This window comes from Ahaetulla prasina, chromosome 10 (assembly GCF_028640845.1).
Source record: "Ahaetulla prasina isolate Xishuangbanna chromosome 10, ASM2864084v1, whole genome shotgun sequence".
Lineage (NCBI taxonomy): Eukaryota > Metazoa > Chordata > Lepidosauria > Squamata > Colubridae > Ahaetulla > Ahaetulla prasina.
The window spans coordinates 31,467,769-31,495,263 of NC_080548.1; the positions used below are offsets into that span (position 1 = coordinate 31,467,769).

Below are 27,495 nucleotides of genomic sequence, written 5' to 3' on the forward strand. Positions count from 1 at the left end.
CTTTCATTCTCCGTTCTGCTTTTCTTTTCTGCCTTTCAGTCTTTTCTGCAAATTGGCAGCTCTGGTCAGGCACCGGGTCTCTCTCTTTGGTAAGGCTCCCTCTCTGCTCCTGCTTTCTGGGACTAGGGAGGGGCTCAGCCCACCTGCTCCATCCCCTTCTACCGGTCACTGGCTCAGAGGCGGGGGCTATACTCAGGGGTGGAATTCAGCCGGTTCGGACTAGTTCGGGCAAACCGGATGCTAATTTTACATCCGGTTCACCGAACCGGTAGTTTCAACGACTGGCTGGCCCCGCCCACCCCACCCCGCCCAGAAATCTCCACGCGGCCCATTTTGGATGCCAAGTAAATGCAGAGCCCGCGCAGAGGCCCTCATGGAGGCTCTGGGAGGGCGAAAAACGGACCTCCAGAAGTTCTGGAAGTATGGAAACGGAGCCCAGGGGAGACCATTTTCACCCTCCCAGAGGCTCTAGGGAGAAGCCCCCGGCCTCTGTGGTTCAGGAGACCAAATAAGCCACACCCACCATGGCCACTCCCACCCAGCAACTGGGCAGAGAACCGGTTGCTAAAATTTTTGAATCCCACCCCTGGCTAAAGGCCACCTGACCTTCTCTCCCTTCTTCACCTTGATTTTCCTGACGCTACGTCAGCTCTGTTTCCAAGCCAGCTTCCTGCTGGCCCTGCTTCTCCTGCCCGATCTCCGCATCCTTTTCACCCAGGTTTCTAAACCCACCTGTTGCATCCTTTTCCACCAGGTACGGACGCGACTGCTGTGGTTAATTGCCTCCACATCCTGGCTCGCTCCTTGGATGCCAGGTGAGTGATCTTCCTCCCGTCATTATATATAGTATTCAGGTAGTCCTCGAGTTAGAACAGTTCGTTTAGGGACCACTCGAAGTTTTTTTATTTTTTTTATTTGCATTTATATCCCGCCCTTCTCCGAAGATTTAGGGCAGCTTACATTGTGTTAATAGTCTTCATCCATTTGTATACTATATACAAAGTCAACTTTTATTGCCCCCAACAATCTGGGTCCTCATTTTACCTACCTTATAAAGGATGGAAGGCTGAGTCAACCTTGGGCCTGGTGGGACTTGAACCTGCAATATTGCAGGCAGTTGCTGTTAATAACAGACTGTCTTAGCAGTCTGAGCCACCAGAGGTCCCTAAATTATTTATTTAATTTATATCCCACCCTTCTCCGAAGACTCAGGGCGGCTTACACTATGTCAAGCAATAGTCTTCATCCATTTGTATATTATATACAAAGTCAACTTTTATTGCCCCCCCAACAATCTGGGTCCTCATTTTACCTCCCTTATAAAGGATGGAAGGCTGAGTCAACCTTGGGCCTGGTGGGACTTGAACCTGCAATATTGCAGGCAGTTGCTGTTAATAACAGGCTGCATTAGCCTGTTGAGCCACCAGGCGCCAGAAAAAGTGAGCTTATGTCCTTTTTTTCACACTTACGACCGTTGCAGCAACCCACCCACCCCCCGGTTCACGTGATCACAATTCAGATGCTTGGCGGGTGGTTCATGTTTATGACGGTCTCAGGATCCCCTTTTGCGACCTTCTGACAAGCAGAACCGGTGGGGAAGCCAGATTCGCTTAGCAGCCGTGTTGCTAAATGATCAGCTGCAGTGATTCACTTAACAACTGTGGCAAGAAAGGTCGTAAGATTGGGCCAAAACTCACTTGATAAATGTCTCGCTTAAGAAGAGAAATTTTGGGCTCAATTGTGGTCGTAAGTCGAGGATTACCAGTAACAACATTACAGCCTCGATTTTACTTTTGCACACTTCATATGTATTTTCTATAACGGCAAACTACACAAGGTTGTAAAATTGGGTGCAACTCACTTAACAACCTCCTTATTTAGCAGTGGAAATTCTCGCCCCAACTGTGGTCGTGAAGTCAAGGACTACTTGCATTAAATCCAATTTTGTTTTGTTTAAACCGAGTATTAACCCCATAAAATCTGATGAATGGGGCACTTATTCTGGCTTAGAAATTTCTTTCTTTTGCAAATGTGAAGGAGAAAACCCCTTCGGTTTTACCCGTTCCGGTGATGAGCGCCTTGTTGCTTTATCCATTAGCATCTGGAAAAATATCTAGAGTGGTGCGGTGGCTTAGAGGTGGAGCTCTCGCCTCACAATCAGGAGGCTGTGAGTTCGATCCTAGGTAGAGGCAGATATTTCTCTCTCTCTGGGCACGATGAGAATATATCTCTGCTGAATGCAACTCCGCACCGGCGACAGGGAAGGGCATCCGGCCAGTAAACACTCAGCTCCATTCAGCTGCCCAGACTCTGCCCTGCAAGGGATGATGGGGTCATTAAAAGGAGATGAGCCTCTGGAGAAAATATCTAGGCGCTGACTGTTATCTTTTTTCCCTCTACCTACAGGACAGTCATGAAATCAGGTCCTGAAATTGTCAAGGCGGGCCTGCGGTCTTTCTTCGAAAGTGCCTCCGACGACATTGAGAAGATGGTGGAGAACCTCAAGCTTGGCAAAGTCTCCCAGTCCCGCACTCAAGTCAAGGGGGTGGGGCAGAACATCACCTACACCACCGTGGCCCTCCTGCCCGTCCTCACCTCCCTCTTCGAACACGTCGCCCAGCACCAGTTTGGGGACGATGTCATGTGTGAGTCTGGCAGGAGAAGGGAGGCTGGGCTGGGCAGGCTCTGAAAAGCAAAGAGGGTGTATGTGAGAATGCTGCCCATCTGCTCCAGGGGTGGTAGAAACGGTCTGGAGGAGGCCTGGTCCGAAAGACTGTCCTTTGCGAGAAGGTTTTGGAGGAGCGAGAACAAGGGAGCATCTCCTGACATCAAAGAGAGGGATGGAGAAGTTGCATGGCTCCCATTGTTCAATCTCTCTCCCTCCCTCTCTCTCTCTCTCTCTCTCTCCCCCCACATACCCCTACCCCAACCTCTCCTTCTCTTCTCTTTTCTCCTCTGTCTTCTCTTTCTCTCTCTTCTACTCTTTCTCCTCTCTCTTCTCTCTCTCTTTCTCTTCTCCTCTCTCTCTCTCTCTTCTCTTTCTCTCTCTTCTACTCTTTCTCCTCTCTCTCTTCTCTTTCTCTCTCTTCTACTCTTTCTCCTCTCTCTTCTCTCTCTCTTTCTCTTCTCCTCTCTCTCTCTCTCTTCTTTTTTTCTCTCTCTCCCTCTCTTCTCTCTCTTCTCCTCTCTCTCTCCACATACCTCTACCCCAACCTCTCCTCTCTCTCCTCTCTTCTCTCTCTCTTTCTCTTTTCTCTCTCTTCTCCTCTGTCTCTCTTCTCTTTCTCTCTGTCTTCTCTTTCTCCTCTCTCTCTTTCTCTTTTCCTCTCTCTCTTTTTTTTTCTCTCTCTTTCCCTCTCTTATTTATTTATTTATTTAGATTTTTATACCGCCCTTCTCCTGAAGGACTCAGGGCGGTGTACAGCCAAAGTATAAAAACAACACAATGTACAATTAAAACCAAAACTTAAAACAAACATAATCCATAAATGGCCGAAATTAAAACAATCAAATTTAAAAACCCTTAAAATTTATAAATAATAACCCCGATTAAAATTGTTTAGAATTAAAAGTTTAGAATTAAAAATTTAAGCCAGTCCCGCTTGAATAAACAAATGCGTTTTCAGCTCACGAAAGGTCCGAAGGTCGGGTAATGGGCGCAACCCGGGGGGAAGTCCGTTCAAAAGATAGGAGCTCCTACAGAGAAGGACCTCCCCCTGGGGAACGCCAGCCGACATTGCTTGGCGGACGGCACCCTGAGAAGACCCTCTCTGTGTGAGCGTACAGGTCGGTGGGAGGCATAAGGTAACAGCAAGCGGTCCCGTAAGTACCCGGGCCCTAAGACATGGAGCGCTTTAAAGGTGGTAACCAAAACCTTAAACCTCTTCTCTCTCTCTTCTCCTCTCTCTCTCTCTTCTCTTTCTCCTCTCTCTCTCCTCTCTCTCTTTCTCTTCTCTTTCTCTTTTCCTCTCTCTCTCCTCTCTTCTCTCTCTCTTCTCTCTCTCTCTCCCTACCCCTACCCCAACCTCTCCCTCTCTCTCCCTCTCTTCTCTCTCTCTTTTCTATTTTCTCTCTCTCTTCTCCTCTGTCTCTCTTCTCTTTCTCTCTGTCTTCTCTTTCTCCTCTCTCTCTTTCTCTTTTCCTCTCTCTCTTTTTTTTTCTCTCTCTTTCCCTCTCTTATTTATTTATTTATTTAGATTTTTATACCGCCCTTCTCCTGAAGGACTCAGGGCGGTGTACAGCCAAAGTATAAAAACAACACAATGTACAATTAAAACCAAAACTTAAAACAAACATAATCCATAAATGGCCGAAATTAAAACAATCAAATTTAAAAACCCTTAAAATTTATAAATAATAACCCCGATTAAAATTGTTTAGAATTAAAAGTTTAGAATTAAAAATTTAAGCCAGTCCCGCTTGAATAAACAAATGCGTTTTCAGCTCACGAAAGGTCCGAAGGTCGGGTAATTGGCGAAACCGGGAAGTTCGTTCCAAAGATAGAGCTCCTACAGAGAAGGACCTTCCCTGGGGAACGCCAGCCGACATTGCTTGGCGGACGGCACCCTGAGAAGACCCTCTCTGTGTGAGCGACAGGTCGGTGGGAGGCATAAGGTAACAGCAGGCGGTCCCGTAAGTACCCGGCCCTAAGCCATGGAGCGCTTTAAAGGTGGTAACCAAAACCTTAAACCTCTCTCTCTCTCTCCTCTCTCTCTCTTCTCCTCTCTCTCTTCTCTTCTCCTCTCTCTCTTCTTCTCTCTCCCTCTCTTCTCTCTTTCTCCTCTCTCTCTCTCCGTACCCCTACCCCAACCTCTCCCTCTCTCTCCCTCTCTTCTCTCTCTCTTTTCTATTTTCTCTCTCTCTTCTCCTCTGTCTCTCTTCTCTTTCTCTCTGTCTTCTCTTTCTCCTCTCTCTCTTTCTCTTTTCCTCTCTCTCTTTTTTTTTCTCTCTCTTTCCCTCTCTTATTTATTTATTTATTTAGATTTTTATACCGCCCTTCTCCTGAAGGACTCAGGGCGGTGTACAGCCAAAGTATAAAAACAACACAATGTACAATTAAAACAAAAACTTAAAACAAACATAATCCATAAATGGCCGAAATTAAAACAATCAAATTTAAAAACCCTTAAAATTTATAAATAATAACCCCGATTAAAATTGTTTAGAATTAAAAGTTTAGAATTAAAAATTTAAGCCAGTCCCGCTTGAATAAACAAATGCGTTTTCAGCTCACGGCGAAAGGTCCGAAGGTCGGGTAATTGGCGCAAACCGGGGGGAAGTTCGTTCCAAAGATAGGAGCTCCTACAGAGAAGGACCTTCCCCTGGGGAACGCCAGCCGACATTGCTTGGCGGACGGCACCCTGAGAAGACCCTCTCTGTGTGAGCGTACAGGTCGGTGGGAGGCATAAGGTAACAGCAGGCGGTCCCGTAAGTACCCGGGCCCTAAGCCATGGAGCGCTTTAAAGGTGGTAACCAAAACCTTAAACCTCTTCTCTCTCTCTTCTCCTCTCTCTCTCTCTTCTCTTTCTCCTCTCTCTCTCCTCTCTCTCTTTCTCTTCTCCTCTCTCTCTTCTTTTTTCTCTCTCTTTCCCTCTCTTCTCTCTCTCTTCTCCTCTCTCTCCCTACCCCTACCCCAACCTCTCCCTTTCTCTCCCTCTCTTCTCTTTCTCTCTTTTCTCTTTCTCTCTCTTCTCCTCTCTTTGTTGTGACCGAGGCCCAAGTAGTGATTACCAAACACAATTCAGTCCTCAACAACAACTTATTTTTATTAAAAAAGCTGAGAATTAATTCATTCTCAGCTTAGTCCCGTCCTTCGGCCTTATCACCAACCTTTGTTTTCTTTGGCAATTTGCCAAAGGCTTTTCTTGGCAAACCCCCACAAAGTTCAAGAGATGCTGACAAGAAGCACGGAAATCAACGTTGCTTTTTCACAAAGAACCCAACGGCTCGTTCCTGCTCTTTTAAGCCTTATGGGAGTGGCCAATCATCTCCTGGCCTTGCTCCTGAGTTGTCCTTTTTTCTTCAGCTGCTCTTGCCTTCTGGCAGCTCTTTGCATGCGTGCATTAGGAACAGGCTCCTCCTGTTCCTCTACCTCTCTGCTGTCCACCTCTGGAGGCTCCTGAGTCTGCGCATTGCTCCCTGATGGCTCTGGCCCCATCTCTGCCTCCAATAAGAGCCCTCATCCAGGCCTTCCCCTGACTCCAGGACTGGCCCATTGTCCTCCTCAGCCTCCTCACTATCTGACTCCGTTGCCAGATTCGCGGGCTGCTGGCGGACCACAACACTCTTCTCTTTTGTGTCCCTTCAGTGGATGATGTCCAGGTCTCCTGCTACCGAACTCTGTGCAGTATCTATTCCCTGGGGACAACCAAAAATCCGTATGTGGAGAGGTAAGCATGAGGACAAGGTTAGGTTCAGCTGGAAGGGTATTGACCCATTATGGTGAAGATGGAGCCAAGAGGTTGGGGAATGGCCGGCTAGGATGGAAGGAGGGGTGAAGTGAGGGCCTAGCTTGGAGTCATTGCGTGTTACAGCTTTGTCTCTTGTCCTTCTCTGCAGACAGAGGCCCCAACTTGGAGAATGCTTGGCACGGCTGGCAGCGGCGATGCCTGTGGCTTTCCTGGAGCCGCACATCAACGAATACAACCCTTTTTCGGTTTATACCACCAAGTCCCCGAGAGAGAGAGCCAGTGAGTGTGACAGAAGGAAGCAGGAGGAACCGCAATCCTTGTTCGCCTTGACATTTCCTCCAGTTCACTCCCTTTCCTCGTTGGGCAGGGGGTTAATGCCCATCTAAACCCTCCCCTTTTTTTCTCGTGTTTTCCGTCATCTTTTTCCATCTTTTATTTTTGTATTATTGGAAAAAACTAGTTTCCAAACTCAGTACAAGGCAAAACTTGGCACAGAGTCTCTGAGAGTCACGGAACGAACGAATTGTTTCCTGCAAAAGCCCCCCTCCCCGTTCCCTCCTCTTTTGTTTCCTATGGGAGGGGCCAATCACCTCCCAAAGGTATGGCTTTACTCCCAAGTCGACCCTGCTTTCTTAGCTGTTCTTGTCTTCTGGCAGCTCTGCACATGCACACACTGGGAACGGGCTCCAGCTGTTCCTCTGCCTCACTGCTGTCTAGTTCCCTCTCTGCCTCCAATGCATAGCCCTCGTCCAAGCTTTCCCCAGCCCCCAGGACTGGCCCATGTTTCTCCCCAACCTCCTCACTGTCTGACTCTGTTGCCAGCTCTGCTGGCCGCCGGCAGGCCACAACAGAAATGTCCTTGGTTCCCACGGGAAAATTATTTGTTTTGACCACTATTTGTTTTGACTAGCTCTTTTCCTCCCTCCCTGTCCCTTCTTCTCCCTTGTGGCAACCCTGAAGCCTCCAAGGTGGCCTCAGCCAGGTTCACTTCAGGGCTGACATCTGGAGACATTCCAGAAGCGACGTTGTCTCTGAATTTAGCTCTTTTTTTTTCTTCCGGACCGCCAGAAATTTTAAACATGCCTGTCTTCCACCCCAGTCTTAGGCCTACCGAACTGCGTGGAGGAGATGTGTCCGGATATTCCGGTCCTGGAGAAGCTGATGAAGGACATCAACGGGCTGGCGGAGTCGGGGGCTCGCTATACCGAAATGCCCCACGTAATCGAGGTCACCCTGCCGATGCTTTGCAACTACCTGCCCCGTTGGTGGGAGAGAGGTCCGGAGACCAACGCACAGGGTCCTTGGTGCACCGAAGTGACCTCTGACCATCTCAACACTTTGCTGGGAAACATCCTGAAGATCATCGTCAACAACCTGGGCATAGACGAAGCATCTTGGATGAAGCGGTTGGCAGGTACGAAGGGAGCCTGGGTGGTGGGATTGAGGTGTTTCTTTTTTTTTTAGTAAAAAAGTTTTATTTCCATTTTCCAACAACCTATTCAATATACAGTCTCTTATTCAACATTAGTCATTAACTTTCATTTGTTACTTATTCGGACCTGCCCAGCTACCACTTCCTTCCTTAACAAACCTTGTGAAGGAAGAAAGTAGGTAGGAAAGAGAGAGGTAGAAAAGGGGGAAAGGAGAGGAAGAAGAAAGGGGAAAGAGAGAGGGTTAGAAAGGGTGGAAGAGAAGAGTAGGGAAGGAGGAGAGGATGTAGAAAAGCGAAGGAGAGGAAGGATGAAGAAAGTAGAAGAAAGTAGAGAAGGAAGGAGGAAAGGTTTGTTGAGACGTTTCGTTAAAAGTGGAATTAAATTTTTGCTCCGGAGAGAAATCGCATAATAAGGTATGAAACAAAGCAAAGGTTGTAAGGCCCCCTGAGCTGCCTTCACAGGTTGGGTTAAGCCTTGAACCTGTCATGGTGATGTTTGCATACTAAGCCATGGGTGTCTGAACTGGCCCACTTTTAAGACCTGTGGACTTCAACTCACAGAATTCCCCACTCAAAATTTGTTACCGAAGTGCTGAAAGAGTGAGTTAGGACAATCTCATGCCTTTATGAGCATCACGGCATAACAATCAGAATGGAGCTGGAAGGGACCTTGGAGGTCTTCTAGTCCAACCCCCTGCTCAAGCAGGAGACCCTATACCCGTGATGGCGAACCTATGGGACACGTGCCGGAAGTGACACAGAGAGCACACCTCTCAAGGCACACCAGTCGTCATCAGTTGCTGTTCCAGGTTCCGGCACACACATGCTCGCCAGCCAGCTGGTTTTCGCATGCACGGGAGCGCCAGAAAGTGGAAGAGCATCTCCCTGATACGGATGCGTGCACCGGGAAGCTGAGCTTCTGGCTAGCTGGTCTTCACGTGCGCATAAACTAGAAGATCAGGTGACTGGCGATTATGTGCATGCCGGACGCTGGAAGCTCAGCTTCCTGGCGCGCACATGCACTCTGGGGGAACTGCTCTTCCAGTTTCTGGTGCTCCCACGTGTGAGCGCTGGGGAGCTGCTCTCCCTGTTTTCAATTTTGCTCCGCCAGCGCTCGTATGCACTCCCATTTCAGCACTCGGTGCCCTATACCAACACTGCCCTATACCATGTCAGATAGGTGGCTGTCCAATCTCTTCTTAAAAGCCTCCGGTGATGGAGCACCCACAACTTCTGGTGGCAGGCTGTTCCGCTGGTTAATTGTTCTCCCTGTTAGGAAGTTTCTCCTTAGTTCTAACTTGCTTCTCTCCTTGATTACTTTCCATCCATTGTTTCTTGTCCTGCCTTCTGGTGCTTTGGAGAATAAACTGACCCTTTCTTCTTTGGGGCAGCCCCTCAAATACTGGAATACAGGTCGTCTTCAACTTACGGCCGCAATTGAGCCCAAAAATTATGTTGCTAAGTGAGACATTTGATAAGTGAATCTTTTGCCCCATTGTACGACTTTTCTTGCCACAGCTGTTAAAAGGGAATCACGGCACAGATCTTAAATTAAGTAACACGGTTATTAAGCGGACCTGACTTTGCTCGTCAGAAGGGACTTACCTGGGCCAGTAAGAAACTAGGGGTCCTAGTTTGCTATGTATTAGAGTTTAAGAAAGAAGGGAATTGACAGTGTGATGGTGTGAAATGGAATATGTTTTATGTTATATTTTAGATCATGTTTGTTAGTTACTATACCCTGTATTCTGTTCTGGGAAGTCTCGGGGGGGGGGGGGAGGGAGGGGAAATGGGGGGGAAGGGATAGATTATAAATTGATTGATTGCCATTGTACAGGAAAAATAGTAGAATTAAACAAGTTGGAATGGTGTAAAGTCGGGGCTGCTCGGTAACCACTCTAGAAGGGAAAGGGTAAGGAAAGAGGAGTAAAGAAGGAAGAAAGTAGGTAGGCAGGTAGGTAGGTAGGAAAGAAGGGAGGGGGAAGAAAGGATAGGAGGAGGAGAAGGAGGGGAAGATAGAGGGTTAGAAAGGATGGAAGTGGGAAGGGGGAAGGAGGAGGGGAAGTAGGAAAGTGAGGAGGAGGATGGTGGGGAAAGTAGAAGAAGGATGAGAAGGGTAGAAAGGATTAAGGAAATAAAATAGAATAGAATAGAATAGAATTTTTATTGGCCGAGTGTGATTGGACACACAAGGAATTTGTCTTGGTGCATATGCTCTCAGTGTACATAAAAGAAAAGATACGTTCATCAAGGTACAACATTAACAACACAATTGATGGTCAATATATCAATATAAACCATAAGGATTGCCAGCAACAAGTTATAGTCATACAATCATAAATGGAAAGAGATTGGTGATGGGAACTATGAGAAGATTAATAGTAGTGCAGATTTAGTAAATAGTTTGACAGTGTTGAGGGAATTATTTGTTTAGCAGAGTGATGGCCTTCGGGAAAAAACTGTTCTTGTGTCTAGTTGTTCTGGTGTGCAGTGCTCTATAGCGTCGTTTTGAGTGGCGACCGAGCAGGCCCGATTGAGCATAATTTGAGTACAGGATCGATAGTTGGATAAGTGATTGTACTGTACACTGGTCAAATTGTGGGAATTATTATGGAAAATTTAAAAAAATATATATAAAAAAAAAGAAACTAGGGGTCCAAAGGTTCCCAAGCCCTCTGGAATTGTTGGGAGGGACTCTTCACTTAGACTTGGAGAAAGGTAGCCTGCTCCCGACTGAGGAGGCTCTTCCCTGCGCAGTGTTTGCACAGCCCATTGTCAGCAAGGCCAAGCCCGAACTGCTCCGTTCCCACTTCATCCCCACCATGGAGAAGCTGAAGAAGAGGTCTGGGAAGGTGGTGGCTGAGGAGGAACAGCTGCGGCTGGAAGCCAAGTCGGAATCTGAAGACAATGAGCTTCTCATCCGCGACGAGTTTTCGGTGTTGTGTCGCGACCTCTACGCCCTGTACCCGTTGCTGATCCGCTATGTGGACAACAACAGGTAATCCACAGTTGGCGGGCCAAATCCAGGCGCGCGCATAAGCTGCAGATTGCAAGGTAATGACAGCTTCGGGCGTTGGAGGCGGGTGTGGTTAAGAAACACACAGCTCAGGGATTTCAGGAGAGCCAGTTTGGTCTAATGCCGTGATGGAGAACCTACAGCACACGTGCCGGATGTAGCACGCAGAGCCATCTCTCCGAGCATGTGAGACATCGTCCGTTGCTCTTCCGGCGCTCCAGCTGGTGGTGGTTTTCACACGCATGGGAGCACCGGAAACCGGAAGACCAGGTGGCCAGTGCGCATGCACGCACCAGAAACTGGAAGACCATCTTCCTAGCATGCGCACTGGGCGGCTGCTCTTCCGGTTCCCAGCACACGCATACATGTGCGCCAGAAACCAGAAGACCAGGTGCGTACTGGAAACCGGAAGTTCATCTTCTCTTCCAGTTTCTGGCACATGCACGTTTGTGCGCGCCCCTGTTTCAGCACTCAGCGCTGAAAAGTTTTGCCAACACTGGTCTAGTGGTTAAGGCAACAGGCTAGAAAGCAAGAGACTGTGAGTTCGAGTCCCGCCTTAGCCATGAAAGTTAGCTCGATGACGTCAGGCTAATCACCAGGAAATGGGGAATTCTAGTCCCGCTTTAGGCACAAAATCCGATCCGATGACTTGGGACCCATCGCTAGGAGACAGTGAGTTCTAGTCCCACCTTAGGAATGAAAGCCAGTTGGGTGACTTTGGGCCAGTCACCCTCTCTCTTTGTCTCTTAGCCCAACCTACCTCACAGGGTTATTGTTGTGGAGAAAACAGAAAGAAGAAGGGGTGTTGTCTATGTTCGCTGCCTCGAGTTATTTGTGAACATGGAAGAGGTGGGATCTAAATCAATAAATGAGTCCTGCTTTATTGTTACGTTGAAAGCCTGTATTGGGTAGTTCTGTATCTCCGTTTATATTAAACGAGATCGAGGCAGGGTTGTTTTGAAGAAATGGAAAGCGAAAAAGAGGAGAGGGTCAAAAGAAGGTCTAATATCCCATTTTCCCATGGCATGTTATATGGCGGCTGGTAGAGGGGGTCTGTTGTGTCTGCGCCCTCCAAGCCGGGCCTCCTGCCAGAAAGTGACTTGGAGCCGGGCCTCCAGCCAGAAAGTGACTCGGAAAGTGAGAGGGAAGGGCCGTCAGGACTTACCTCGGGAGCACCGGCTTCCCTGGCTCAGCTCCAGGAGCCAGAGGCAGGCCAGGTGGAAGAGATAACGAGGCCTCAGTCCCCTGACTCTTTCCCCCCCCAGGCCACGCCTCCAGACCCAGCTGATGGCAATCAGGCCTGGCTGGACCCTAGGTTTCGTAGGCAGGAGAGGCGGGAACAACAGAAGCAGGGGTGGGGCAGGCCTAGGAAGTGCTGAGTCATGGAGCCACACCCCACAGGATATAAAGGCAGCCAGAGCTGCTGTGCCTCTTCGTAGCAGGCAAAGTAACTGCTTAACTAAGAGCTGAAGTATTGTTTGACTCATCGGTGTCGAGGGAGATAACAGAGGCACTTGGCAGATGCTCACTATTTTGCTGCCAGAGCTGATAGTGCCGGCTAATTAAGCCATCTCTCGGACGGAGGCGAATGGGCACAGAACAGGGTCCTTGGTGCTCTCCGAGCTTGGTAGCTTTCTTCCAGATGCTTTATTACCAAACTTAGTAACATCATCAACGTCAGAAGGGAGGGGAGTTTGCTCACTCAAACAGAGAGCAATCCCCACTCCCTCCTAGCACTGAGAATGTTACCTAGTGGGGTCGTGAAATGTTTGCAAGAAAACTACCAAGCGCAGAGAGTGGCAAGGATCTCACAGTCCTCCACCCTTCTCCTTCGCATACCCCACTTCCTTCGAGCACTGATGATGTTCCCTAGTTGGGTTAAGAAAACGTCTGTAGGAAAACGGAGCACACCAAGGACCCCACAGTTCGACCCTGAGGTACAGATATTCTCTTCTGTTGATCGGGAGGGTCTCGGTGCTGAGTTTCCCCAGACTAGATCACATGAACTGCGAAGCTTAGCATTTGGCACTTAGACTTAGCACTTAGACTTATATACAACACTTCGTAGTGCTTTTACAGCCCTCTCGAAGCGGTTTACAGAGTCAGCCTCTTGCCCCCAACAATCTGGGTCCTCATTTTACCCACCTCGGAAGGATGGAAGGCTGAGTCAACCTTGAGCCGATCAGAATTGAACTGCTGGCGGTGGGCAGAGTCAGCCTGCAATACTGCATTCTAACCACTGCAAATGATGGTTGGAAGGAAGGAAGGGCAATAGCACTTAGACTTATCACATGAACTGTTGAGATTAGCATTAGCACTTAGACTTGGCACTTAGACTTATATACCGCTTCATAGTGCTTTTACAGCACTCTCTAAGCCAGGGGTCTCCAACCTTGGCAACTTTAAGCCTGGAGGACTTCAACTCCCAGAATCCCCCAGCCAGCTTTGCTGGCTGGGGAATTCTGGGAGTTGAAGTCCTCCAGGCTTAAAGTTGCCAAGGTTGGGAGACCCCTGCTCTGAGCGGTTTACAGAATCAGCCTATTTTACCGACTCACTTTACCGACCTTGGAAGGATGGGAGGCTGAGTCGAACCTTGAGCCTGGTGAGATTTGAACTGTCCGAACTGCAGCTAGCGGTCAGCTGAAGTAGCCTGCAGCGCTGCTGCGCTCTAACCGCTGCGCCATCTCGGAAGCGTGGAAGAAGGCGCTCTCCAACCATTCCTTTTGCATCTGCAGGGCCCAATGGTTGACCGAGCCCAACTTGGATGCTGAGGAGCTGTTCCGGATGATTGGGGAAATCTTTATTTATTGGTCCAAGTCCCACGTGAGTCGGCTTTTTTTTTGGGTGGGGGGCAGGTGATAGCGGAATGGCAGGCTTGCGGGTTCAAATTTCCTCTTTTTTTTTTCCCATGAAGTTTTTTATTTTTTATTTTCTGTACAATCTCTTGTCCATACATTATCATCCATATTTTTTTTCTAAAGAAAGTACAAAAATAAAGTGCTTTAACTCTGTTTGGGGTTGCTCTTCTACCCTCTCTTCCCCTTCGTTTCACAACAAACCTTCTCCTCTTTTCCCTCCCTCCCTCCTCGCCTTTCCTATCTTCTTCCTCCTCCTCCTCTCCTTCCTCCTTCCCCTTCCTCTCCCCCACTCCTCTCTTCTTTCTTTCCTTTCTTATCTTCTCCCCTACTCTTCTCCCCTATCCTCTCTTCCTCTCCTTCACCTTCCTTCCATCCCTCTCTCTCCCTTGCCTCCTCTTTCTTACCCTCTCTTCTTTCTTTCTTTTTTGTTGTGTAATATTTCCCTTGTTTGGTAACTGAGCAACTCCAGTTTTCTAATATTGTATACTTTCTTTTCAATTTCTTTTCCATTTTAACCCAATCTATCCTTTCGTAATTGTACATTTATATTTATAACCTTCCTTCCTCCCTTCCCGCAACCCCCTTTTCTATTTACTCCGGCGACATCTGGATTTCTATGTCTTTTTTGTCCTTTCCCTCATATACTTTTCCATAATTGACATTGTTTATCTATCCATCATCTTTTATTCGTATCTCTTTTCTAACCATACGTAGAATCTTTCCCGTGCCTTGAAATACACCGATTACTCTTTATCTTTTGTTCTCAAATTCAAATTTCCAAGTTGTCTTTCCTTTGAAAATGCTGGAGAAGAACAGGTGAAAAGCTGCTGGTTTGTCTTTTGACTGCTAGGATCCCCCATTTGTGTGGAAGTATTCTTAACGTAACTCCTCTTTGGAAGGCTGGACGGGTGGGGAGGGGCACTGCCTCATCTCCAGCGAGGAGAATATTCCACAGGGCGGGGACAACGGCAGAATAGGCTTTCTTCCTGGATTGGGCTGTTCAGGATTCATTAACTGACAGGGTCTGCAACCTATCTTCCCTACCTGTCCAGGTGGGACGGGCCGATACAATGCCACGAAGACGGTTCTGTGGGTAACTTGGCCCACATACAGGGGTTTAGACCGGTTCAGGCGAATTGGTGTCTCCGACGATCAGCTGGGTTTTAATTCCCTAGCATTTAACACGGAAGGTGATTTTTGGTTCAATTGCGCACGCGCGCATAGCAAGAGCCGGTTGTCAAACCGGTAGGATCCCACCACTGCCCGCATAAGTATTAGGTGGATCCCCCTGCAGAAATCTTCCGTCTGGTTCTTCTTCTTCCTGCAGAATTTTAAACGAGAAGAGCAGAACTTTGTCGTCCAGAATGAAATCAACAACATGTCTTTCCTGACAGCCGACAGCAAAAGCAAAATGTCCAAGGTGAGAAGGTTGCCGGGGGTCTTCTCCTCCAGCAGGGCAGAAGGTAGTGAGTATGTCCTCCTTAGAGGCTCTTGCCATCCTTGAAGCCACGATACCATTTCGGGAGGGGGAACCCAACCGTTGCTGAGCTCCAGGTGGACAGGAAGTATCCGAGGGCTGCAGGATTCCAGGTCTCAGGGCAAGGAGTAAATTTACTAAGTGGCCTTGGTTTAGCTGCTCATTTTCTAAGCATTCAACTTGCAGGTGTAACCCTACAGATCTTTTCTTATGTGGATTCCTCTCTTAAGGGTACATGAAGTGAGGGAACAGTACAAAAACCTCCTTTTAATGCCCCAAACATTAAAAAAAATGTGTCTGTTATTCAGGAATCTTTACTCAAACTGGAGTATAACAAATGTGGGAATGTACATCATTTGTGCGACAGGGTTAACCGTGCAAGTCCATCCGTTGCGTCCATCAACATGGTTCGCCTAACGACATCGTTTGCTTACAATTTACAAAAAAAACCAATGGTAAGGTATGCAAACGATGTTGGTGGATGGATGCCAACGGTGCGATGCAGGTCATTTGCAACAACACGCAGATAGGGTAAATCCCAGTGGAACATAGGTTTGGTGGTAGGAGCCGTGATGGCACAGTGGTTGGAATGCAGTATTGCAGGCTATTTATGCTGACTGCCAGCTGCCAGCCATTTATTTGGCAGTTCGATCCTGACCGGCTCAAGGTTGACTCTTCAGCCTTCCAGCCTTCCAAGGTGGGTAAAATGTGGAACCAGATTGTTGAGGGGCAATAGGCTGACTCTGTAAACCGCTTAGAGAGGGCTGTGGAGCCCTGGGAAGCGGTGTATAAGTCTAAGGGCTGTTGCGATTGCTACGAAGGTCAAGTGTTCTCTTTCCCAATTTTCTTCGTATTTATTGCATTTATATATTGATAAACACCTAAACCTTTTCCTGGTCAGCTGTTACTGGGCATACATTTTGTCCTGTGTCCACCTGGCTAGGAAGAGCTCAGCGTCCTCTTTTAACTCCATCAGATCTCTTCCGTCCCCCTGTCTCCCCACGTTTATGTTAAGGTCCCTCTTGATCCTTTCACAGTATCCTAAACATTGTCCTGAAAACCTGTTCTGGTGGAGTACAGGAGATTTGAGGGAGCAAAGGGCGGTGACGGTTGACTCCAAACCACAAACCGTCCATGTGCCTTCAAGGATTTTCTCATCCATCTCATTTGCCTGTTTTCCGTCCTCTTCCAAGTGACAAGAACTTCCCCCCTCCCCATTTTACCTTTGGGAAGGAAAAAAAAATGGCAAGATACAGGGAGAAATTAATCATCCTGTTTGATCATTTCAGATACTTTGGATCCATAGTGCGGGCCCTTGTTGCTCTCCGAGTTGGTTCTTTTCTTGCAGACGTTCGTTGTGGCCTGCCAGCGTCCAGAAGAGCTGGCAGCAGATTTGGACAGTGAGGAGGTTGGGGAGGAATGTGGGCCAGTCCTGGAGTCTGGGGAAGGCTCGGACGAGGGCTCTGAGTCAGAGGCAGAGAGGGAGCCAAGGCCATCTGGTAGTTCTTTGCTGCCTCCGGAGTCTCCGGAGCCTGACATCAGCGAGGCGGAAGAACAGCGTGAGCCTGTTTCCAGTGTGCGCATGTGCCAGGAGACAGGAACAATTAAGGAAACAGGGTCGACTTGGGAGTAAGGCTTGGAGATGGTTGGCCCCTCCCATAAGACATAAAAGAGAAGCGAACGGGACGTGAGTTTTTGCAGGTAGCAATTAGTTAATCTGGCCGATTCAAGATTTGAAAATTCTGTCCGTGCCAAGTTTGACCTTGCCCTGCGTCTGGAAATTAGCTCTTTGGCAGCGTACCACATGAGATAGGTGGGGATTGATAACCTTCCTCTGAAAGACTGTTTATCAAGCCTTGCGGACTGTAAATGAAAGTAATTTACAACCGTATGAATTAAAGAGGTTTGCCGGGACTAAGTTGGTGCTAATTTCTAAGGAAGCCTAGGTCAGAACAAGGTTTCGTTACCCAAGTAAATAACATCATCAGTGCTAGAAGGGAGTGGGGGTTTGCTCTCTGCTTATAAACCCCCCTCCTTCTAGCACTGATGATGTTCCCTAGTTGGGCGTCTAGATGAAACTTCTGCAAGAAAACAGCCAAGTTCAGAGAGCACTAAGGACCTCACAATTCAAACAAATATTCTCTTTGGATCAATTGACCAGATATTGCTTGTGGGCAGGGAGGAAGAAACCAACACCTGAGTGATGGGAGATTTGGGTCTTAGATCCACCAAGTTCTGGACAGATGATTCTTGCTTTGAGTCCGTGCTTTGAGTCCTTGAGGCATCCTCTAACCTTCTCTTTCTCCTGTCTTGTCTTCCTTTTCTCACCATCTCCACATGTGGGTTTAGTCTGAAGAAAGCCAGGTTAGCAAAAACACAGCTGTTCCACTGGCCCGAAGGGTCAAGGCAGCATGGAGCAATGGGATATCTCTGCCGCAACCCTTCGCTCCCTCCCTGTGTAGAAGCGGGGCGAGGGGGGAGACGGGTTTCGTTGCAAAGTCAACGGGGGCCCGGGAGGAAGGGAAGGGGCTGCGGCTGCATGGACGATGACAAAAGTGCAGTAGCTTTTTGGCAGGTCTGGCCGCAACGCATCAGATATGCGATGGGTGGCGCCTTCTGCCTGTCAGTCACCCAGTTAGTGGGACTCATGCCATGTTGAAGCGGGCAGGCCATGCTGTGGAGTAGTTCTGACATACCGCAGCATCTCCTCCTCCTCCTCCTTCTAACTAACCAATTGGTCCCGGAGTCTCCAAAACCCAGTACTAAAAAAAAAAAAAAAAAGACATCCCTTAACTCCCAGCATGCTTTGGGAGTCCTTCTGCTAATCTCAATCCACTTTTTGGTCCTCTTCTTCCCCCCCCCTTTACACCCCAGAGCCCGTCGTCCTGCCTTGCCAGTCTCTGAGGGTGGGGTGGGGAGAAAGAGGTTGCCTGTTCATGCCCCGTTGTCTCCCGGTTGCTGGCCGTGCTTGCGTGCGGTTCTGCATAGAGGTTGGCTAGGCTGTTTTGCAAGGCTGCCCGTTAAGTGGCCAAAGATGCTGGAAGGGTCTCTTGTCATCTTGATGGATCCGAATTGATTCATTTCATTTTGATCCCTGGGACGGAGGGAGGGAGAGGGCCTCTCTGTGCCACGCCAATTCAATCCTGTCCGTTTTGAAAATTTGGTCCAGGGTGTCTCAGAAATTTGATAATTTTTCCTCCTGTTGTCTGCAACAGGGGTCCCCAACCAGGGGTGGGATTCAAAAATGTTAGCAACTGGTTCTCTGCCCCGTTGCTGGGTGGGCGTGGCCATGGTGGGCGTGGCCTACTTGGTCTCCTGCACCATTGGGGGGGGGTGTTTTTCGCCTCCCCAGGCTCTGGAGGCTTTCCTCAAGCCTCCGGGAAAGCGAAAATGGTCTCCCCTGGGCCCTGGAGGCCCTCCGGATGCCAGAAACAGGCCCATTTCCAGACTTCCAGGAGGCTGTTTTTCACCCTCCCCAGGCTCCGGAGGTTTTCGTTGAACCTCCAGAAGGGCGAAAATAGCCTCCCCCAAGCTCAAGAGGCTGGAAACGGCCCATTTCCATACTTCCGGCAGGCCTGTTTTTTGCCCTCCCAGAGCCTCCATGCGGGCCCTGCACTTACCTGGCATCCAAAACAGGCCGCGTGAAGACTCCTGGGAGGGGCAGGCCGGGGTGGGCGGGGCCAGCCAGTTCTCGCAACTGCCGGTTCGGCGAACCAGATGTAAAATTAGCATCTGGTTTGCCCGAACCGGTCCAAAGCAGCTGAATCCCACCCCTTTTCCCAACCCCCGGGCCGTGGCCAGGCTGCACCCCTTTCAGAACTGGGCCGCAGAAGTGATGGATGAGCGCGCAGTCGAACCCATCAGTCCCCCATCCCGCCACTGCCACCTCCACCGGTCCACCGAGCGGGAAAGGTTGAAGACGGCTAGTCTACGAAATATATAAGTTCAGAATCTCCTTTCCATTTACAACTCAGTGGGCAGACCTGGGCATTTTATGGCCCCTTTTGTCCCCATCTGGTCCGTGTGCTTATATTTTGAAGGCGATTGCTATCTTCTTTTTTTTTTTCAATTTACATTTGTGTGTGCATGCATGTCTAGGCACCCTCCTCATAGACTTCTTGGCTTGGCCTCCACAACCATCCCAAGTTTTCATGTTTTTTCCCCCTTGGGAAAATTAATTGCCCACCCCTGCTGTAGGATGCGGTCAAAAAAAAATCAAGGCGATGCCAATTATGATCTGATCCAAACTCTGATTTAGATGCATCCCATGAAAACAAAAAACAGGCAGAGCTTGGATCGTATCATGGCAGCCGCCATCTTGGCTTTTCTGACTGCCTCTTGACGTGAACATGTCCACAGATCCTGCTAAAATGTCCCATAATTCCCTTTCCTAGCAACCGTCTCTGTCTTACTCATTTTAATTCCACGTTCCTCTTCTCCAATTCTTCCAAATGGGTCCCCTCTACAATGGCTAACACACACACCCTCCTCATCCCCAGAAGACCCTCCTCCTATCCAGGCATAACCTCTGCATGTGCATCGTCACTTCTGAAGTCCGGTCAAAGTCCTCCTTCCTGTCTCTGGGTTGATGGATCAAAAAGTGAATGCATGGAATGAGATTTTGATCCACACGCTCCTGACAGACGGTCTTGGAAGCAACGGTGAACGATCTCAGATCCCTGAGTATTAGAGGCAGCAAGTCTCTGGATTGTCACTTTTGACACACCGGATCAGGGGTCTCCAACCTTGTGGACTTCAACTCCCAGAATTCCTCAGCCAACTTTGGCAACTTTGAGACTTGTGGACTTCAACTCCCAATTCTGAGAGTTGAAGTCCACAAGTCTTAAAGTTACCAAGGTTGGAGACCCCTGCACTGGATCATAGGTTTCCAACCTTGTCAACTTGAAGACCTGTGGACTTCAACTTCAACTTGGAATTCTGGGAGTTGAAGTCCACTGGTCTTCAAGTGGCCAAGATTGGACATCCCTGCCCTACATTTTACAGCTTCTTCTCTCCCATCTTCTCTTGAGAGAGGACCTGGTCCAGCTTTCCCACCAGGTCATGGAATCCCCATGTCTGAAGCAGCGCTTGGTCATTAAAGCTTTTGCCCGGTCGAGCTGTTGGCATGCCAGGGGACAACCTGAGTGGCACAGTCTCCATTTCCCGCCAAGCTGACTTTGGCCTTTCCTCTCCCAGTCAGGTGGCTCGGACCAGGAACGGCACAAGAAGAAACGCCGAGGGGACCGCTATTCCGTACACACGTCCCTCATCGTGGCCACGCTGAAGAAGATGCTTCCCATCGGCCTGAACATGTGTTCCCCAACTGACCAAGAGCTGATCAGCCTGGCCAAGATACGCTACGCCTTGGTGAGGGTCCTGGGGTGGGGGCTCCTAAGGAAACCAGGGAGGAGGCCATGGCAAAGTTTCCAGATCTCCAACTGTTGACCAGGCTGACAGTGGTTGACTAGACATGAAGCAATGTTGGAAGGTCCACTCAACTGTGGAGCCGGAGAGCATGGACCAGGCAGAGGATTGAGACGAGCATGAAATGGTTCCTTCATTTTCCTAGTTGAGGAAGGATAGAAAACCTACAAAGGACAACTTTGTTATACTTACACACCAGGGGTAGTATTCACTTACCTTCGCTACCAGTTCACATATGGGTTCATTTCGCTCACACGCGCCACCTCCATGCATGCGCAGGACCTTCTGTGCATTGCACAGAGTGTCAAAAACAGGACGTGATGATGTCCGTCTGGGTGGGTGGAGCCTCCCGTAGCCGCCGCTACAGGTTCGCTAGAACCGGCTGAATACCACCACTGTTACACACAGGCACACAAACACATACACACACACGCACACACAGAGGATCACAATGACCATGTTCCTCCTCCAGTTCTCTCTTTGATTTCAGTGGTTTATATCCTGCCATCAAGGATACAAATCCTGAGGTTCCTGTCAGTCAAGGAGCACCAATGTTCAAAAATCGCAGTTGATGGGTTATTTAAGAAGGGATTCTAAACCTGGTGGGAACAGGCTCTTTCTGGGCTTGTTTCTTGGTTGCATCTGGTTTGCCCGAACCGGTCCAAACCAGCTGAATCCCACCCCTTTTCCCAACCCCCGGGCCGTGGCCAGGCTGCACCCCGTTCAGAACTGGGCCGCAGAAGTGTTGGATGAGCGCGCAGTCGAACCCATCAGTCCCCCATCCCGCCACTGCCACCTCCACCGGTCCACCGAGCGGGAAAGGTTGAAGACGGCTAGTCTACGAAATATATAAGTTCAGAATCTCCTTTCCATTTAAAAACTCCGTGGGCAGACCTGGGCATTTTATGGCCCCTTTTGGCTGTCCCCATCTGGTCCGTGTGCTTATATTTTGAAGGCGATTGCTATCTTTTTTTTTTTTTTTCAATTTACATACGTGCCTGCATGCATGTCTAGGCACCCTCCTCATAGACTTCTTGGCTTGGCCTCCACAACCATCCCAAGTTTTCATGTTTTTCCCCCTTGGGAAAATTAATTGCCCACCCCTGCTGTAGGATGCAGTCAAAAAAACTCAAGGCGATGCCAATTATGATCTGATCCAAACTCTGATTTAGATGCATCCCATGAAAACAAAAAACAGGCAGAGCTTGGATCATATCATGGCAGCCGCCATCTTGGCTTTTCTGACTGCCTCTTGACGTGAACATGTCCACAGATCCTGCTAAAATGTCCCATAATTCCCTTTCCTAGCAACCGTCTCTGTCTTACTCATTTTAATTCCACGTTCCTCTTCTCCAATTCTTCCAAATGGGTCCCCTCTACAATGGCTAACACACACACCCTCCTCATCCCCAGAAGACCCTCCTCCTATCCAGGCATAACCTCTGCATGTGCATCGTCACTTCTGAAGTCCGGTCAAAGTCCTCCTTCCTGTCTCTGGGTTGATGGATCAAAAAGTGAATGCATGGAATGAGATTTTGATCCACACGCTCCTGACAGACGGTCTTGGAAGCAACGGTGAACGATCTCAGATCCCTGAGTATTAGAGGCAGCAAGTCTCTGGATTGTCACTTTTGACACACCGGATCAGGGGTCTCCAACCTTGTGGACTTCAACTCCCAGAATTCCTCAGCCAACCTTGGCAACTTTAAGACTTGTGGACTTCAACTCCCAGAATTCTGGGAGTTGGAGTCCACAAGTCTTAAAGTTACCAAGGTTGGAGACCCCTGCACTGGATCATAGGTTTCCAACCTTGTCAACTTGAAGACCTGTGGACTTCAACTTCAACTTGGAATTCTGGGAGTTGAAGTCCACTGGTCTTCAAGTGGCCAAGATTGGACATCCCTGCCCTACATTTTACAGCTTCTTCTCTCCCATCTTCTGTTGAGAGAGGACCTGGTCCAGCTTTCCCACCAGGTCATGGAATCCCCATGTCTGAAGCAGCGCTTGGTCATTAAAGCTTTTGCCCGGTCGAGCTGTTGGCATGCCAGGGGACAACCTGAGTGGCACAGTCTCCATTTCCCACCAAGCTGACTTTGGCCTTTCCTCTCCCAGTCAGGTGGCTCGGACCAGGAACGGCACAAGAAGAAACGCCGAGGGGACCGCTATTCCGTACACACGTCCCTCATCGTGGCCACGCTGAAGAAGATGCTTCCCATCGGCCTGAACATGTGTTCCCCAACTGACCAAGAGCTGATCAGCCTGGCCAAGATACGCTACGCCTTGGTGAGGGTCCTGGGGTGGGGGCTCCTAAGGAAACCAGGGAGGAGGCCATGGCAAAGTTTCCAGATCTCCAACTGTTGACCAGGCTGACAGTGGTTGACTAGACATGAAGCAATGTTGGAAGGTCCACTCAACTGTGGAGCCGGAGAGCATGGACCAGGCAGAGGATTGAGACGAGCATGAAATGGTTCCTTCATTTTCCTAGTTGAGGAAGGATAGAAAACCTACAAAGGACAACTTTGTTATACTTACACACCAGGGGTAGTATTCACTTACCTTCGCTACCAGTTCACATATGGGTTCATTTCGCTCACATGCGCCACCTCCATGCATGCGCAGGACCTTCTGCGCATTGCACAGAGTGTCAAAAACTGGACTTGATGATGTCCGTCCAGGTGGGTGGAGCCTCCCGTAGCCGCCGCTACAGGTTCGCTCGAACCGGCTAGAACCGGCTGAATACCACCACTGTTACACACAGACACATACACACACACACAGAGAGGATCACAACGACCATGTTCCTCCTCCAGTTCTCTCTTTGATTTCAGTGGTTTATATCCTACCATCAAGGATACAAATCCTGAGGTTCCTGTCAGTCAAGGAGCACCAATGTTCAAAAATCGCAGTTGATGGGTTATTTAAGAAGGGATTCTAAACCTGGTGGGAACAGGCTCTTTCTGGGCTTGTTTCTTGGTTGCTTTTGTTCATGCGAATGCTCTCCTTCTCTGCAGAAAGACACCGATGAGGAAGGATAGAAAACCTACAAAGGACAACTTTGTTATACTTACACACCAGGGGTAGTATTCACTTACCTTCGCTACCAGTTCACATATGGGTTCATTTCGCTCACATGCGCCACCTCCATGCATGCGCAGGACCTTCTGCGCATTGCACAGAGTGTCAAAAACTGGACTTGATGATGTCCGTCCAGGTGGGTGGAGCCCCCCGTAGCCGCCGCTACAGGTTCGCTCGAACCGCTGAATACCACCACTGTTACACACAGGCACACACACATACACACACACACAGAGAGGATCACAACGACCATGTTCCTCCTCCAGTTCTCTCTTTGATTTCAGTGGTTTATATCCTACCATCAAGGATACAAATCCTGAGGTTCCTGTCAGTCAAGGAGCACCAATGTTCAAAAATCGCAGTTGATGGGTTATTTAAGAAGGGATTCTAAACCTGGTGGGAACAGGCTCTTTCTGGGCTTGTTTCTTGGTTGCTTTTGTTCATGCGAATGCTCTCCTTCTCTGCAGAAAGACACCGATGAGGAAGGATAGAAAACCTACAAAGGACAACTTTGTTATACTTACACACCAGGGGTAGTATTCACTTACCTTCGCTACCAGTTCACATATGGGTTCATTTCGCTCACATGCGCCACCTCCATGCATGCGCAGGACCTTCTGTGCATTGCACAGAGTGTCAAAAACAGGACGTGATGATGTCCGTCTGGGTGGGTGGAGCCTCCCGTAGCCGCCGCTACAGGTTCGCTAGAACCGGCTGAATACCACCACTGTTACACACAGACACATACACACACACACAGAGAGGATCACAACGACCATGTTCCTCCTCCAGTTCTCTCTTTGATTTCAGTGGTTTATATCCTACCATCAAGGATACAAATCCTGAGGTTCCTGTCAGTCAAGGAGCACCAATGTTCAAAAATCGCAGTTGATGGGTTATTTAAGAAGGGATTCTAAACCTGGTGGGAACAGGCTCTTTCTGGGCTTGTTTCTTGGTTGCTTTTGTTCATGCGAATGCTCTCCTTCTCTGCAGAAAGACACCGATGAAGAGGTGCGGGAATATCTCAACAACAACCTTCATCTTCAAGGCAAGGTGAGGACCTGGAACTGCTCCAGAAAGTGATGCTTTGGGAATTCAGGCTTTGTAGGTTTTTCCATAAATAGACTTGCTCCCTTCCTGTCTGGATGAGTACATGAAAGAAACCTCTTTTTCTTTCTTTCTTCCTTCCTTCCTTCCTTCCTTCCTTCCTCCCTCTCCCGCCCTCCCTCTCTTTCTTTCTCTCTGTTTCTCTCTCTCTTTCTTTCTTTCTCCCATTCTCTCTTTCTTTCTCTTTCTCTTTCTCTTTCTCTCTCTCTCTCCCTTCCTTCCCTTTCTTTCTTTCTTCCTTCCTCCCTCCCTTCCTCCCTCCCTCCCTCCCTTTCTTCCTCCCTCCCTCCCTCCCTCCTCCCTCCCTCCCTCTCTTTCTTTCTCTCTCTCTCTCTCTTTCTTTCTTTCTTTCTCCCATTCTCTCTTTCTTTCTCTTTCTCTTTCTCTTTCTCTCTCTCTCCCCCTTCCTTCCTTCCCTTCCTTCCTTCCTTCCTTCCTCCCTTCATCCCTCCCTCCCTCTTTCTTTCTTTCTTTCTTTCTTTCTTTCTTTCTTTCTTTCTTTCTTTCTCCCATTCTCTCTTTCTCTTTCTCTTTCTCTTTCTCCCCTTTCCTTCCTTCCCTTCCTTCCTTCCTTCCTTCCTTCCTCCTCCTCCCTCCCTCCCTCCCTCCCTCCCTTTCCTTCTTTCCTTCCTTCCGATCTGGGCAGCTTACAAACTATTATATAACAATGGCTATAATAAAACCCAGAATCTAGCACCAAAAATAATCTGGAAAAAACATTTAACATCCCACAAGGGATCCATCACTCATTCTACCAGGATTTGGGGGGCAGAGACTAGTTTTAAGACCTCATTTAAATAGAGCTGAGGTGGGGTGGGGGTGGGAATGATGGTAATGTTTCAGATGGCCTATGCTCTGCAAATGTCCCCCTTTGCCTTGCAGTGTGAGAATTCCTGCTCCATGCGCTGGCAGATGGCTCTCTACAAGGAGATGGCTGGGAAAGCCGAGGACTCCAACAAGCCGGAGAAGATTGTCAAACGGGTGCAAGAGGTCTCCGCTGTGCTCTACCACCTGGAACAGGTATGGACCCACAAAGGGTTCATAGGTTGAAGAATAGGATTTGCTATTACATTGTTTGATGGCTGCTGAGAGCTTCCCAAATTTGAACAATTTTCACGGCCGCAATTCTCCGTGGCTGCCAAATTTAAAAGTCAACTTTAAAAAAAAAACAGCAGCAAAAAAGCACCAACAATAAATATAAGCAGAATGGCAGCGTACGGTTAACATCAACCCTGCAATAAGATCCATTACTCAAGACCCTTTAACCTCCCAGCCTCATGGCTCATTTTGTTAAAAGTCCTTATTGGATTAAAAAATAAATAAAAAACTTCCTTCCACTTTGTTTCCTTTTTTAAAAAAAATCCTTTTATCTAATATCAAAATCATCCTTCTAGTCATTCATTCAATAACTGTGCACGCTGAGAGCATATAAGCCTCCAAGGCAATTCAATGGACTTGGCCAGCTGTCCAGCTAACCATAAGTCACTTGGGAAGACCTTTTTTTTTTGTTTACATTTATACCCCGCCCTTCTCCGAAGACTCAGCGCGGCTTACAATGTATAAGGCAATAGTCTCATTCTATTTGTATATTTTTACAAAGTCAACTTATTGCCCCCCCAACAATCTGGGTCCTCATTTTACCTACCTTATAAAGGATGGAAGGCTGAGTCAACCTTGGGCCGGGCTTGAACCTGCAGTAATTGCAGGCTACTGTGTTCTTAATAACAGGCTTTACCAGCCTGAGCTATTCCGGCACCTTGTGGATATGATAGGAGTGGATTGGGACCTAGTAACCCAGCTTCTTGATGGAGTTTTCAGAGGGAGGAACCTCAAAGGAGAAATAGAGAGAAATGGGAAGAAAACCACTGATCAGGAAAAGCTACCCTATCTTCCAACCTCGGTTCTCTTCCGCCTTCTTCTGCAGTTAGAGCACCCGTACAAGTCCAAGAAAGCCGCGTGGCACAAATTGCTCTCCAAGCAACGGCGGCGTGCAGTGGTTGCGTGCTTTCGCATGACGCCCCTCTATAACCTGCCCAGGTGAGTTAATACGGCTCGGTTGGCTGGTGCGCTGATTGGAATAAGGGTCATTCCATCCACAGATTCACTACTTCCAGCCAGAATAGGACAACTCGCCTCCGCCAACTCACCTCAGATAACTCACCTCAGGGTCAATTCACCATGGTCAACTCGCCATGGGACAACTCACTGCAGGACAATTCAACAATTCAATTTAATTATTTAAAATAATTTTTAATTTTTGTTGTTCACATTTCATTTTGTCCCTCCTTTGGCATTCTTTCTTTAATAGCAATAGCTTAGACTTATATACATCGCTTCACGGTGCTCTACAGCCCTCTCTAAGCAATTTACCGAGGCGGCATCTTTCCCTCAACAATCTGGGTCCTCATTTTACTGACCTCGGAAGGATGGAAGGCCGAGTCAACCTTGAGCCTGGTGAGAATCGAACTGCCAAATTGCAGGCAGCTGGCAGTCAGCAGAAGTAACCTTCAGAATTGCGTCCTAACCACTGTGCCACCACGGCTCATGATTAATGATTCTATTTGACTATTTCTTTGATATTAATGTAGCTCTTTTCCCTTAGTGAGTTGTTCCGCAGTGAGTTGGCCAAGGAGAGTTGGCCATGGCGAGTTGGTGTAGACCCCTTCCAGCAGTTGGGGAGGTCTGTGTTTCCCTAA

At 48.5% G+C, this 27,495-nt stretch overlaps 1 protein-coding gene across 1 annotated transcript in view; it reads left to right on the forward strand.

The window, feature by feature from the left end:
* RYR1 (ryanodine receptor 1) overlaps positions 1–27,495 on the forward strand; it is a 170,535-nt gene that overhangs the window by 97,974 nt on the left and 45,066 nt on the right. Inside the window, exons 62-74 of the mRNA XM_058196238.1 lie at positions 40–89; positions 755–815; positions 2,407–2,645; positions 6,308–6,389; positions 6,559–6,689; positions 7,510–7,824; positions 10,600–10,840; positions 13,594–13,681; positions 15,044–15,136; positions 20,390–20,560; positions 24,686–24,745; positions 25,682–25,819; positions 26,724–26,836. Coding sequence (XP_058052221.1) covers positions 40–89; positions 755–815; positions 2,407–2,645; positions 6,308–6,389; positions 6,559–6,689; positions 7,510–7,824; positions 10,600–10,840; positions 13,594–13,681; positions 15,044–15,136; positions 20,390–20,560; positions 24,686–24,745; positions 25,682–25,819; positions 26,724–26,836 — 1,782 coding nt within the window. The remainder of the gene's footprint in view (positions 1–39; positions 90–754; positions 816–2,406; positions 2,646–6,307; positions 6,390–6,558; positions 6,690–7,509; positions 7,825–10,599; positions 10,841–13,593; positions 13,682–15,043; positions 15,137–20,389; positions 20,561–24,685; positions 24,746–25,681; positions 25,820–26,723; positions 26,837–27,495) is intronic.